Consider the following 13,455-nt stretch of genomic DNA (forward strand, 5'->3'; position numbering starts at 1 on the left):
AACTCTACAAACATCAGCCTATTTACCCTTGGGGGTTATCAACCAGGGGCAACAAAGTTCTGGGGCAGATTTGGGGTGATTTTTAGCCATGTACTGCCATATCCCAACCATACCCAGTTACACCCAGACCTGGGGATTATATGCACACAAGCCCAGGGTATAAATCCAAGAGACCCCCACAAATAAGGACGTGTTGGCATCTCTGAAGCCTATGATCACTCAGCACTGTCCAACTGGAGTGGGCCAATAAGCTGACGCTCTACAGGTTTTGGAGCCCTTGTATATCAAACAATGATGTTATACACAGTAGTCTATGGAGCCCATAGACAGACTTAGGGGGATACTAATACCTGGGAGGGGGGCATTCGGCCCCCAGGGCTCAGGCTGGGCAGCCTCGTGTTATAGAATGTCACATAGAATTCTCCTGGTTACAGTTTATTTGTAATATAATGTAATGGTAACTCTATCAAAGAACAATATATAAAATGTACCGCCATTTTGTATTTATTTATTGCACATTGGTTTTTAAATCTAAGTAATTAAGGTAGGTATGTATGCACATTTGCAAAGGGGAGGTAAGTTCCATGCTAATAATAAGCCATGTGATCCCGATGTAAGAATAACACTGGGTATATTAAATAAAAACCCTCTTTTATATCATATTTTAAAGCAAGAAATCATACCATCTCCTCACCTTGTACCCACTGCACGTCAGTCCCGCGTTCCTTTTGGCAAGGACACACTTCATCCGTAGGAAAAAGGACCTCTCTATCTCATACTCTGAAAGGACAAGATGGCAGACATATTGGAGTCACTCCCACTGTGTCACAGGCTCAGTCAGGGGGCTGGGCTTCAGGGCTACAAGAGTCTAATGGTGTTAGGCTGGTTTATTTAGGGTGCAGGAAGCAGTGGGTGAGACTAGGACACTCTGATGGCAACATACACACCCCACAATGAACAACAGATAGTTTATATCATATTAAGTGGCCTATTAAAGAATCTCACCAATCTTATATATATCAGTAAATATTGCCCTTTTACATCCTTTCCCTTGAGCCGCCATTTAGTGATGGGCTGTGTGCCCCCTCAGAGATCAGCTGACAGGAAGTGATGCAGCTCTAACTGTAACAGGAAGTAGTGTGGGAGTAAAAGTAATTGGCTCATGTGACCTAACATGTATGTGTGCCCTTGGTTTGTTTGTGTGCACAGTGAATTGTATGTTCCCAGGGGTGGCACATACTACTAAAAAGTATAATTTTATGAAAATGGTTTATTTAAGTGAAGTGGGGTTTTACATATCAGCTGATTTATGCAATATATTTTATACATTACTCAGGGGTATAGTTTTCCTTTAACTCAAACAGTAGACTGGACTAGATCTCTCTAAAGGCAGCCAGGTCAAACTTCCCCCACTGTCAGTACTACCCTGCCACCCCAGGGTCCCTGCAGGTGCCCCCACCCAGCCATGTCCCCCACACCCCCTAACCCCCCACAGGGGCCCCCGCTGAGCCTCCCTTATTTCCCCCCCACAGGGGCCCCCGCTGAGCCTCCCTTATTTCCCCCCCACAGGGGCCCCCGCTAAGCCTCCCTTTTTTTCCCCCCCCCGCAGGGTCCTCCGCTGAGACTCCCTTATTTCCCCCCCCGCAGGGTCCCCCGCTGAGCCTCCCTTATTTCCCCACCCGCAGGGTCCCCCGCTGAGCCTCCCTTATTTCCCCCCCCCGCAGGGTCCCCTGCTGAGCCTCCCTTATTTCCCCCCCGCTGAGCCTCCCTTATTTCCCCCCCGCAGGGTCCCCTGCTGAGCCTCCCTTATTTCCCCTCCCCGCAGGGTCCCCTGCTGAGCCTCCCTTATTTCCCCCCCGCTGAGCCTCCCTTATTTCCCCCCCGCAGGGTCCCCTGCTGAGCCTCCCTTATTTCCCCCCCGCTGGGTCTCCCTTATTTCCCCCCCGCTGGGTCTCCCTTATTTCCCCCCCGCAGGGTCCCCCGCTGAGCCTCCCTTATTTCCCTCCCGCTGGGTCTCCCTTATTTCCCCCCCGCTGGGTCTCCCTTATTTCCCCCCGCTGGGTCTCCCTTATTTCCCCCCCGCAGGGTCCCCCTTATTTCCCCCCCGCTGGGTCTCCCTTATTTCCCCCCCGCTGGGTCTCCCTTATTTCCCCCCCGCAGGGTCCCCCGCTGAGCCTCCCTTATTTCCCCCCTGCAGGGTCCCCTGCTGAGCCTCCCTTATTTCCCCCCCGCTGGGTCTCCCTTATTTCCCCCCCACAGGGTCCCCCACCCGACGTCCTCCCCTGAGAGTGCATAAGTTTTATGCGTCAGGGGAGAAACGGTCGGCCAGGGAAGTGCCGGCAAGGGTTGGACGGGGCCCACTGGGTTTTTTCCCAGTGTCCCGGCGGCCCAGTCTGACCCTGGTACTACCTGGGAATGTCCTTAGCTGCAATGTATTCTCTACACCCATTCCCATTTGCAGTTTATGGCTCCTACACGCTGCTCAAGTGGAATCCTCAGGGAGTGGCATGCTGGGAGTTGTAGTTCACTTTCCTGCCCCAGAGGGATATATGGAAGTCTGTGCTGGTATATCCTCCCCTATTGGGTTACTGTACAGCCAATTACTGGATAATATCTAATGAATCAGTCCCTGATGGGATCACAGGATTAAACTCTGGTTCATCTGTAAAGCCTTGGAATATAACACTTTCTAGCTAGGATGCTGTTTCCCAGTGCTGGGGGATTAGATTCCTACGGCCGCTTCCCTCCAGCCTGGGTCTGTGACGCCGTTCAGCCTTAACGAGCTCAAGATTGTCATTATTAATATTCCCAGTAAGCAGTGATTGGGCCGCCGGCCGGGGCTCGGGCTGAACGTGGCGGGGAATATGGTGGCCTTAGCGCTGCCAAGTGTGGATAACATGAGAGGGAGCTGCGAGATGTGCAACCGGGCAGAATTCTATTCCTTCTGTCAGTCTGGGGCAGAGGTTTCCCAATAAAGCTAATGACTTGCAGCAGGTCCCGTAATAAAAGAACATTATATTTCTATTTAATGATTAAGTTGTGAGGGCATTTCATGTAAAGCTAAAGATTCCCCCACTGGGATTGAGGGATGATCTTACATTTTTCAACACTAGAATAAGAAATAGGGCCGCTCTCACTCATCTGAGCCATTTTATATAAACGGCTTTATCAGGGCTTCCTGCGAAGGGTTACCCACTGCCCAATAATGTGCTGAATGGCTCAGAACAGGGAACATGAAACCCCACGTTTCTTTAAAGGGAAACTAAACCCCAAACAATGTAGGTCTCTATAAAAATATATTGTATAAACAGCTCATATGTAAAACCCTGCTTTGTATAAATAAACTATTTTCATATAAATATACTTATTTAGTAGTATGTGCCATTGGGTAATCCTAAATAGAAAACTGCCATTTTAAGTACTAAGGGCCGCCCCCTGGGATCATAGGATTCACAGTGCACACAAACAAGCCAAGGCACATATACATGCTAGGCCCCATCAGCCAATGAATGGGCAGAGTTCTGCCTTTTGCTCCCACACTACTTCCTGTTACAGTTAGAGCTGCATCACTTCCTGTCAGCTGATCTCTGAGGGGGCACACAGCCCATCACTAAATGGCGGCTCAAGGGAAAGGATGTAAAAGGGCAATATTTACTGATATATATATTTAAGTTTTGTAAGATTTTAAATACTGTAGATGTGCAGTATTTTTGCACTGGTTGAAAATAAACCGGGTAACAAAGATAATTCTGTGTGGGGGCAGCAGAGTGAAGTTTCGCCACTGACCTGATTGGTGCCATTTAGCACCATTGTTAGTAAATCAGCCCCACTGAAACCAGACTGCAGAACTGTCAGTTTTCCCGGCACAGAGGAAAATTCCCACTTGGAACCACAAACTGACTTGATTTATTGTTTAATAAACAAAGTGCCAATTGCTGCCAAAGGGATGTATTAGTGTTGGGTGTATGAGTGGCTCAGGAATGGAGCGAGGGGCCAGTGTGCGCATACGGACTGGAACACATCCCATTGGCCGCACTGTAGCGCAGCTGTTCCACAGGAGACGTAAGGAATCTGCATTCCGCTGCTCAGCTTCCCAAGCCTCTGCCCTCTTAGGGATCGGGGATATTGAACTATTCTGTACAGCAGTTTCATATACTGTGTCTGAGAGCAACATATAGAGCCATCTTATGGGAGGTATTAGTGGGAGAGCAGCCACGGAATCAACCATTCATCCAAGGGAGCACATTTCTTTGGATAGTGTGTATAGTAGGGCAAGCTGGTGTCAGATGAGGATGGGTATATCTGTGGGACTGTGCGTATAATAAGGCAAGATGTGTGAGGAAAAGGGGTGTAACTGTGGGACTGTGTGTATAGTGAGGCAAGATGTGTGAGGAAAAGGGGTGTAACTGTGGGACAGGGTGTATAATAAGGCGAGATGTGTGAGGAAAAGGGGTGTAACTGTGGGACAGGGTGTATAATAAGGCGAGATGTGTGAGGAAAAGGGGTGTAACTGTGGGACTGTGTGTATAGTGAGGCAAGATGTGTGAGGAAAAGGGGTGTAACTGTGGGACAGGGTGTATAATAAGGCGAGATGTGTGAGGAAAAGGGGTGTAACTGTGGGACAGGGTGTATAATAAGGCAAGATGTGTGAGGAAAAGGGGTGTAACTGTGGGACTGTGTGTATAATAAGGCAAGATGTGTGAGAAAAAGGGGTGTAACTGTGGGACTGTGTGTATAATAAGGCAAGATGTGTGAGGAAAAGGGGTGTAACTGTGGGACAGGGTGTATAATAAGGCAAGATGTGTGAGGAAAAGGGGTGTAACTGTGGGACAGGGTGTATAATAAGGCAAGGTGTGTGAGGAAAAGGGGTGTAACTGTGGGACTGTGTGTATAATAAGGCAAGATGTGTGAGGAAAAGGGGTGTAACTGTGGGACAGGGTGTATAATAAGGCAAGGTGTGTGAGGAAAAGGGGTGTAACTGTGGGACAGTGTGTATAGTGAGGCAAGATGTGTGAGGAAAAGGGGTGTAACTGTGGGACAGGGTGTATAATAAGGCGAGATGTGTGAGGAAAAGGGGTGTAACTGTGGGACAGGGTGTATAATAAGGCGAGATGTGTGAGGAAAAGGGGTGTAACTGTGGGACAGGGTGTATAATAAGGCGAGATGTGTGAGGAAAAGGGGTGTAACTGTGGGACAGGGTGTATAATAAGGCGAGATGTGTGAGGAAAAGGGGTGTAACTGTGGGACAGGGTGTATAATAAGGCAAGATGTGTGAGGAAAAGGGGTGTAACTGTGGGACAGGGTGTATAATAAGGCAAGATGTGTGAGGAAAAGGGGTGTAACTGTGGGACAGGGTGTATAATAAGGCGAGATGTGTGAGGAAAAGGGGTGTAACTGTGTGACAGGGTGTATAATAAGGCAAGATGTGTGAGGAAAAGGGGTGTAACTGTGGGACAGGGTGTATAATAAGGCAAGATGTGTGAGGAAAAGGGGTGTAACTGTGGGACAGGGTGTATAATAAGGCAAGATGTGTGAGGAAAAGGGGTGTAACTGTGGGACAGGGTGTATAATAAGGCAAGATGTGTGAGGAAAAGGGGTGTAACTGTGGGACAGGGTGTATAATAAGGCGAGATGTGTGAGGAAAAGGGGTGTAACTGTGGGACAGGGTGTATAATAAGGCAAGATGTGTGAGGAAAAGGGGTGTAACTGTGGGACAGGGTGTATAATAAGGCAAGATGTGTGAGGAAAAGGGGTGTAACTGTGGGACAGGGTGTATAATAAGGCAAGATGTGTGAGGAAAAGGGGTGTAACTGTGGGACAGGGTGTATAATAAGGCAAGATGTGTGAGGAAAAGGGGTGTAACTGTGGGACAGGGTGTATAATAAGGCAAGATGGTGTGTGTCAGTAAAACGTTATACATGGATGCCATATCTGTGTCTCTGCCTGTTATTGAGCTACAACCTTCACTTTTAATGAGACTTTTTCCTTCTTTGGCTCCAGGGTTGTTACTGTGCTTTGCTGACTGTGCTGAGTGCAAGGGGTTAATGACACAAAAGTACCACTGGGGGCCACCCAGGCAGCTCTAGGGCCCACTATCCCGCGCTCCTATCCCGGGCAGGTTGGGCAGATTGAGGGATGACATAACTGTTACTGACTGTGAGACTGCACTGTGTCAGCCGGCACCTTCCCTGCGCGCCCTGCAGCTCATACACATCTACTCTGTCTCTATATATATATATATATATATATATATATATGTATTTATTCTGTGCCTACACTGTATCCATACTGTGCTTATGTACTGTATATACTGTGCTTATACTATATATACTATGCTTATACTGTATATACTATATATACTGTGCTTATACTATATATACTGTGCTTATACTATATATACTATGCTTATACTGTATATACTATATATACTGTGCTTATACTATATATACTGTGCTTATACTATATATACTATGCTTATACTGTATATACTATATATACTGTGCTAATACTATATATACTGTGCTTATACTATATATGCTGTACTTATACTGTATATACTATGCTTATACTGTATATACTATATATACTGTGCTTATACTATATATACTGTGCTTATACTATATATACTATGCTTATACTGTATATACTATATATACTGTGCTAATACTATATATACTGTGCTTATACTATATATGCTGTACTTATACTGTATATACTATGCTTATACTGTATATACTATATATACTGTGCTTATACTATATATACTGTACTTATACTGTATATACTATGCTTATACTGTATATACTATATATACTGTGCTTATACTATATATACAGGTATAGGACCCATTATTCAGATTAAAATGGAGTCTATGGGAGACGGGCTTTCCGTAATTCGGAGCTTTCTGGATAACGGGGTTCCAGATAAGGGATCCCATACCTGTACTATGCTTATACTGTATATACTGTGCTTATACTATATATACTATGCTTATACTGTATATACTATATATACTGTGCTTATACTGTATATACTGTGCTTATACTGTATATACTGTACTTATACTATATATACTATTCTTATACTATATATACTGTACTTATACTATATATACTGTGCTTATACTATATATACTGCACTTATACTATATATACTGTGCTTATACTATATATACTGTGCTTATACTATATATACTATGCTTATACTATATATACTGTACTTATATTATATATACTATGCTTATACTGTATATACTATATATACTGTGCTTATACTATATATACTGTGCTTATACTATATATACTATGCTTATACTGTACCTTTATTCTATAAAAGCTCTGCTTATACTCTACTTATACTGTGTCCATACTTAGACTATGGTTATACTGTGCTGAAATGTTATTTTTATTTGTTACTTATACTCTATATAATGTACTTTTACTGTGTCCATATTTAGACTGTGTTTATATTGTGCTTAAATGTATGCTGTGCTTAAACTGTATTTATACTGTGTGTAATGTATTTATACTGGGCTTATATGGCAGTTATACTGCACTTATTCTGCATTTATATATTGTGTTTATACTATACTTACATGTTATTTATACCGTGCCTATACTGTTTTTATACCTGGTTCATACTATACTTCTATTGTCTGTGGTGCTTATATGTCATTTACATTGTGTTTATACTGTTCTGATACTGTACTTATATGTTGTTTATATTCTGCTGATACTGTGTTTATGTAATTATGCTCTAGTTAGAGTATATATACACACCATACTGCAACACTGCATGTTGTGCTTATGACTGTCATCAACAAACTGTCACATTATTATCAGTATTGATTCAAGGAGGTAGGTGGGATGCTCAGTCTTTCTTTATTGTCAGAAACATGGGTATTTTTAAGACACACCCCCAACCACCCAGGTCAAACCCATTTATATTAAGCCCCACCCATATTCCATTCAAACCCTGCCTACTTTTTGGCAAGCCACACCTCCTTTTTTTTGCATAGCGAATTCTCAGAACAGTCTCCATCTGTGGGACAGGCCTCCCAGCTGCATTTCCCTTTCTCAAACACACAGTTTCCATAGGCAGCGGCTACATGAAACCCTGACATGTAGGAAATGTACCTTGTAGCAAGTGTGGGTGCAGCGGCTGGTGCGCTGTCAGTACGGCCGTCATCTCATCATGGTCGGAGGGGTGAATGTACTCATATATACTATTGCCAGTCAGCTCCACCTGCGAGAGAAGCCAACACTATAAGTAATAGGTTGTGGCCCAAACAGAAACAGATTAACAGTAAACTGGGCTATTGTGTGCCTACCAGTGTGACCAGGGGGCTTCCAACATTATACAGGGGCACAAAGTGACAAATTATTAATTTTATTATTCACATAAGTGAATATAAAATTATATATAATTATTATTTGGTCAGCTTTGGAATATTAGTAACTTGCTATTTCCCCTATGACATATATCATGATTATATTATTATTATTATTGTTATTATTTATATAGCAGACAACAAGCCAAGCTTCACTCCTCTCCATCCCCACTAACTTACCTGGGACAACCCCAGATGGACGGAGGCAGTTTCGGATATGTACATGATTTTGCCGTCGGACGCCACGACGAAAACAAATCCATCGAGAGTCTGTAGGGGAGGAAAAAGGGACATTCTCAGAAAGGCAGCTCTTTGGATATAAAGCCCCATCGGGTACAATGAGGAGCAGCTGTAAAGGTAAAGGAAATGGGGCATCTAAAATATGGTAAAAGTTAATGTAAATCTTATGTTTCCTTTTAAAACCAATGGGACAAATTCTGGCATGAAAAGTGGTGTAAGAAAAATATTAACCTCAAACAAAATGCAACAGTAGTCGCCTGTCCTCAGCCTGCCTTCAGCCTGCCTCCTCCCAATCCCACAATTCCCTGCTACACACGTGATGCCAATAAGGAAAGGAACATCCCATTGCAATGCATTGTGGGTTATGTAGTTCCTGCATGCTGTGCTGGCCATGTATGGTGTGTAAGGCCAGACAGGCTTCCTCTGAGCAGCTCCTCTGTGGGCAATGACTGCCAGGGAGTCAGACACTGGATGTGATGTAGATGAAGATGAAGTTTAGTCCTAAATATAATTAAATATAGAATGTAATCCCATTGCGATGTGACATGACCTGGGTGGAGTCAATACCTTCCTGTATTCTTGGCTTTGCCCTTATAATATGATCCAGTGCTCAGTGAGTAAGGGGCCAATCCCATTAATAACTCCTTCCCCCAATGTGCACATCGTACTGAGTTATAGTTCCGCTCTGGCACAGCACGGCTCTTGGCCCATCTTTACATTACTAGTTCTGCCAATGGGTGGGATTGCTATTTTCTGGTAGATGTCATGAATGCCATGAATATTAGCGCATAGACAGAGACAGCTCCAAGCCCACAGCCAGCGATATTAATCAGTCAAACGCAATAGGGCAAAAAGTCAGAATTTATGATGAACTGATAGGGAGAAAGTACATCAGCCCTACAGCCCATAATAACAGGGATGGCAGCCCAGCCTTGTCTGGGAGGCCAAGCATGAGTGCCCCGTGGCAGCAGAGGCATTACTTACATTCCTCAGCCCCACATGGTCCCCATCCAGCAGGCTCCTCCCCCTTACTCACAAATGTACAACTCTTATTCTATTGGTGCACACCCCTTACACCACCACCCACCCCTATGTCCGTTTTCTGCCACCGGACCCTGTGGTGCAGTTGGATGAATATTCTCCCCAGTTGGGACCCCAATGGAACATCCTTCATCCTTTAGCTCCATGCTTAACTGGAATTAGGTTTAGAGAGGCCCCACCCAGGCCCCAGGTCCTCACTATGCTTACAGTTGGACACAGGGTGAGTCTGGGCCCATTGGGTTTTTTCCCAGTTCCCCCTGCCGGCCCAGTCTGACCCTGGTTGAACCCAGTACTCTGCTGGGGCCAAAACCATAGTATTTATTGGATTCCCAGTCTCTATTCTACACTTTGCAATTGAGCACCCACTTCTGGTGGGTCGGTCACTGAGGTACCTACCCCATTGGGCCAGATTCAGTCCAATGAGCAATCTTATTTTGTTTTGTGAAAACTTGTGAAATTAACTTTTCTCCTAATTCCATTTTTTACTCATAGACTTAAATAGAGTTTTCATGTGATCAATTGTGTGATAGGGTCCTGTATCGGGTCAGGAACCCACGGACGCCCCATGGAATACCCACAGAAATGGCAGAATGTCGGTCGGGTAGGTCCGTCAGAGGGCCCCATACATGGGCAGAAAAGCTGCCAAATCATTCTGAAGGGCCTGGAATATTTACCCAACATTCTTACCTAGCCCTCTGCTTGAATGGGTCACATCTTAATCAGCAGAGGCAAATCACTCCCAGGTATGAGGAACCCTCCTATATAATCCTTGTTACATGCCCACCCTCTTACCCATCATTAGGTACCAAGGTATAACTACCATTGCCCCCGGCCCTGCTCTTTTGTCATCTTACTCTCCTATTAAAGCGCCTGTCCATCCAAGCACTGTTTTTTGCACAGTAAAAGGAAAATAAAGTAACTTGCCAATATTCATTCCAAATGTTCAATGGTTTTACAGTTATGTGTGTGTGATTGCTGCCGGAAGCAGTGTTTGTTTATTACTTTCTCTTCTCTGGTTCTGACTCCCAAAGCAATGTAGCATAAGTCTGTTTTTCTGTTAATCAGCTGGGTGCTGCTACATTGTTTCAGGAGTCAGAACCAGCAGTGCAGAGAATATAATCTCATACAAAACCCTCAAGTCTTCAGTGTCAGTGAAGCTGTAACTATAGCTGAGCCACTACAAGGAGACCTGACGTATAGGGGCTCTTTATGGTAAACATATTGGGCACAGTGAGACTGGACAGGTTTGGGGGGGGGGGGCAGAGATTATTGCAGCCCCTCTGTGAGTTTCCCTCCAATAAAGGGCACATTCAGTGCAAACCTACAGGGCCTTGGGCCGTCGGTGAATAATTGCGCTGCATTAAATCCGTCTACAAGCAAACGCGCCCACTTGGCCAAATTCTATTAAAAAGGGGGGTTCCCATAAATATTTAGCCAGGGCTGGAATCAAACCCCTGAGATAAAAGCCCCGCTGTGCGGCTATGAACTGCAATTTTCCATTTCAATCAATCTTCAACATCTAAACAAAATATAAGATTCCCAATGAAAATGTAAGATTTTGAGAGTAAAAATGCAGCTTTTTATTCTGGAAAATCCCAATTAGGGAAGGTGCAGCGGGGGGGGGATAAATACGCTCACTTTCTGGCAGGGAAATGGGAGGTTTAGTGAACCTTTTGCAACCCGCGCTGGACGCAAACAAGCGCCATTTTATTTCGCTGGGATGGCTAATGATTTCTGTGAGTGTGAGTGATGTGGGCAGAGCTGGCAATGACGGGTTACCAGTCACTCGCTGGATTAAATGCCTGAATAATATATTTACTTCTGTCCCCGGGCCGTGTGTGTAGCCTATCAATCACTTTAATAACTCACTGACAACTTAACACTTCCAGTATAATGTATTGCTTTTTAATCCCCCTCGGCCTATTCATTATGGCTTCTAAGGATTCCTCCACTGAATAACATGTTAATCTGAATGTGCTATCCAAAGGCAAATATAAATGTGCTCATTCAGCCTGAGTATTAGTAGGTTTAATACATTATCCCTTAAAACAGAACACAGAACCCCTCAGTGACTGCTAATATCCTTATCATTTACAGTAGGGGGTACATTATCCCTTATAATACATGAGTGATACTCAGAGTTCCCTGTATAACTCAGCCTGCAGCCTTGTGCCTTTATATGGGCACAGAACCCCTCAGTGACTGCTAATATCCTTATCATTTACAGTAGGGGGTACATTATCCCTTATAATACATGAGTGATACTCAGAGTTCCCTGTATAACTCAGCCTGCAGCCTTGTGCCTTTATATGGGCACAGAACCCCTCAGTGACTGCTAATATCCTTATCATTTACAGTAGGGGGTACATGATCCCTTATAATACATGAGTGATACTCAGAGTTCCCTGTATAACTCAGCCTGCAGCCTTGTGCCTTTATATGGGCACAGAACCCCTCAGTGACTGCTAATATCCTTATCATTTACAGTAGGGGGTACATGATCCCTTATAATACATGAGTGATACTCAGAGTTCCCTGTATAACTCAGCCTGCAGCCTTGTGCCTTTATATGGGCACAGAACCCCTCAGTGACTGCTAATATCCTTATCATTTACAGTAGGGGGTACATTATCCCTTATAATACATGAGTGATACTCAGAGTTCCCTGTATAACTCAGCCTGCAGCCTTGTGCCTTTATATGGGCACAGACCATATAATACCATATACTGTAAATGGAATTTCTGTAAAATAGAGCCTTGGTCAACAACATGTGTGTAAATGTCTCTCCCCACTTCCCACAGGGGACAAGTGGAATCTCTATACGGATGCTGCTGTACATATATACTGTATGTAGAGATATATTTTAGGGTTACAGGTTGCTGGTATTTGCAGTTTAGCTTTAGCTAGAATATAACCAATACAAAGCCAATACATTTCCAGATTAGTTGGGTACCTGTAGAAGATGAGATCCTAGTTCCTTGGCCACATTGTCCAGTGGTCCCATTCGGCTTGGATGTCCCCAGGCATCTCCTAAACCTGGATTGAAAAAACAAAAACAGGAAAGGTTACAAGAATATCTGCCAGCTCACGTGTCCCATTGGCTATGGCTTTGTATCAAGGGGCCAATGGGTACGGCCTCCTCTCGGTTCATCCTCCCTTTACCCCTCAGGCCTCCTCCCTGCTCTGTCCCTCATCCCTAAGAATCCCTCCCTGCTTCTTGCCATGAAATGTATTTCAGAGCCAACTATGTCATAAAACATATATTGCCATTTATTGCTGGGGACACTATGTCATGAAATACTGAAGTCTCCATGTGGTTAAACTGCATCCCATATTGTTCCAGCCCCTAGGTCATCAAATCCTGGGGTCCCTGTATTATACATTGCTGAGGCTACTTTATCATGATAAATGTTGGGGTGGGATGAAAAAAAGAACGTGGCGCATAGTGTGCTGTATATCACTGCGTCACCTTTTTGAGCCACTTCGACCACTGGGAGACCCTATGTGTATTACAAGATCAATTTAGTGACTTGCCCATCTGTGTGGCCCTTGTGCAAATGCTTTCAGACATTTTTTGGGGCACACAGATGGGCAAGTCACCCTGCCTGGGGCTGATGCCGCTGGCTCCAGGGGGCTCAATCAGCTGAGCTGTGGAATATTCCCACACTTTGGCCGCACTGCCCAGTATCACAGTTATATTCCTACCCGGGGGGGGGGGGGGTGCAGTGCTGACCAGGGGCCGGCAATATGGTACCAACAGGCCAGTGGCGGCCAAACCTGTACC

The 13,455-nt window shown here is 44.6% G+C and overlaps 1 protein-coding gene across 2 annotated transcripts in view; it reads right to left on the minus strand.

Moving 5' to 3' along the window:
- The window catches only part of sim2 (SIM bHLH transcription factor 2), a 52,332-nt gene that overhangs the window by 5,471 nt on the left and 33,406 nt on the right, over positions 1-13,455 (minus strand). For both annotated transcript variants that reach the window (XM_031896553.1, XM_031896552.1), the window contains exons 2-5: positions 12,625-12,707; positions 8,570-8,659; positions 8,136-8,244; positions 695-780 (exon numbers count right to left, since the gene is read on the minus strand). In XM_031896553.1, coding sequence (XP_031752413.1) covers positions 695-780; positions 8,136-8,244; positions 8,570-8,659; positions 12,625-12,707 — 368 coding nt within the window. The remainder of the gene's footprint in view (positions 1-694; positions 781-8,135; positions 8,245-8,569; positions 8,660-12,624; positions 12,708-13,455) is intronic.

The sequence above is a fragment of the Xenopus tropicalis genome, chromosome 2, assembly GCF_000004195.4.
Source record: "Xenopus tropicalis strain Nigerian chromosome 2, UCB_Xtro_10.0, whole genome shotgun sequence".
Classification (NCBI taxonomy): Eukaryota; Metazoa; Chordata; class Amphibia; order Anura; family Pipidae; genus Xenopus; species Xenopus tropicalis.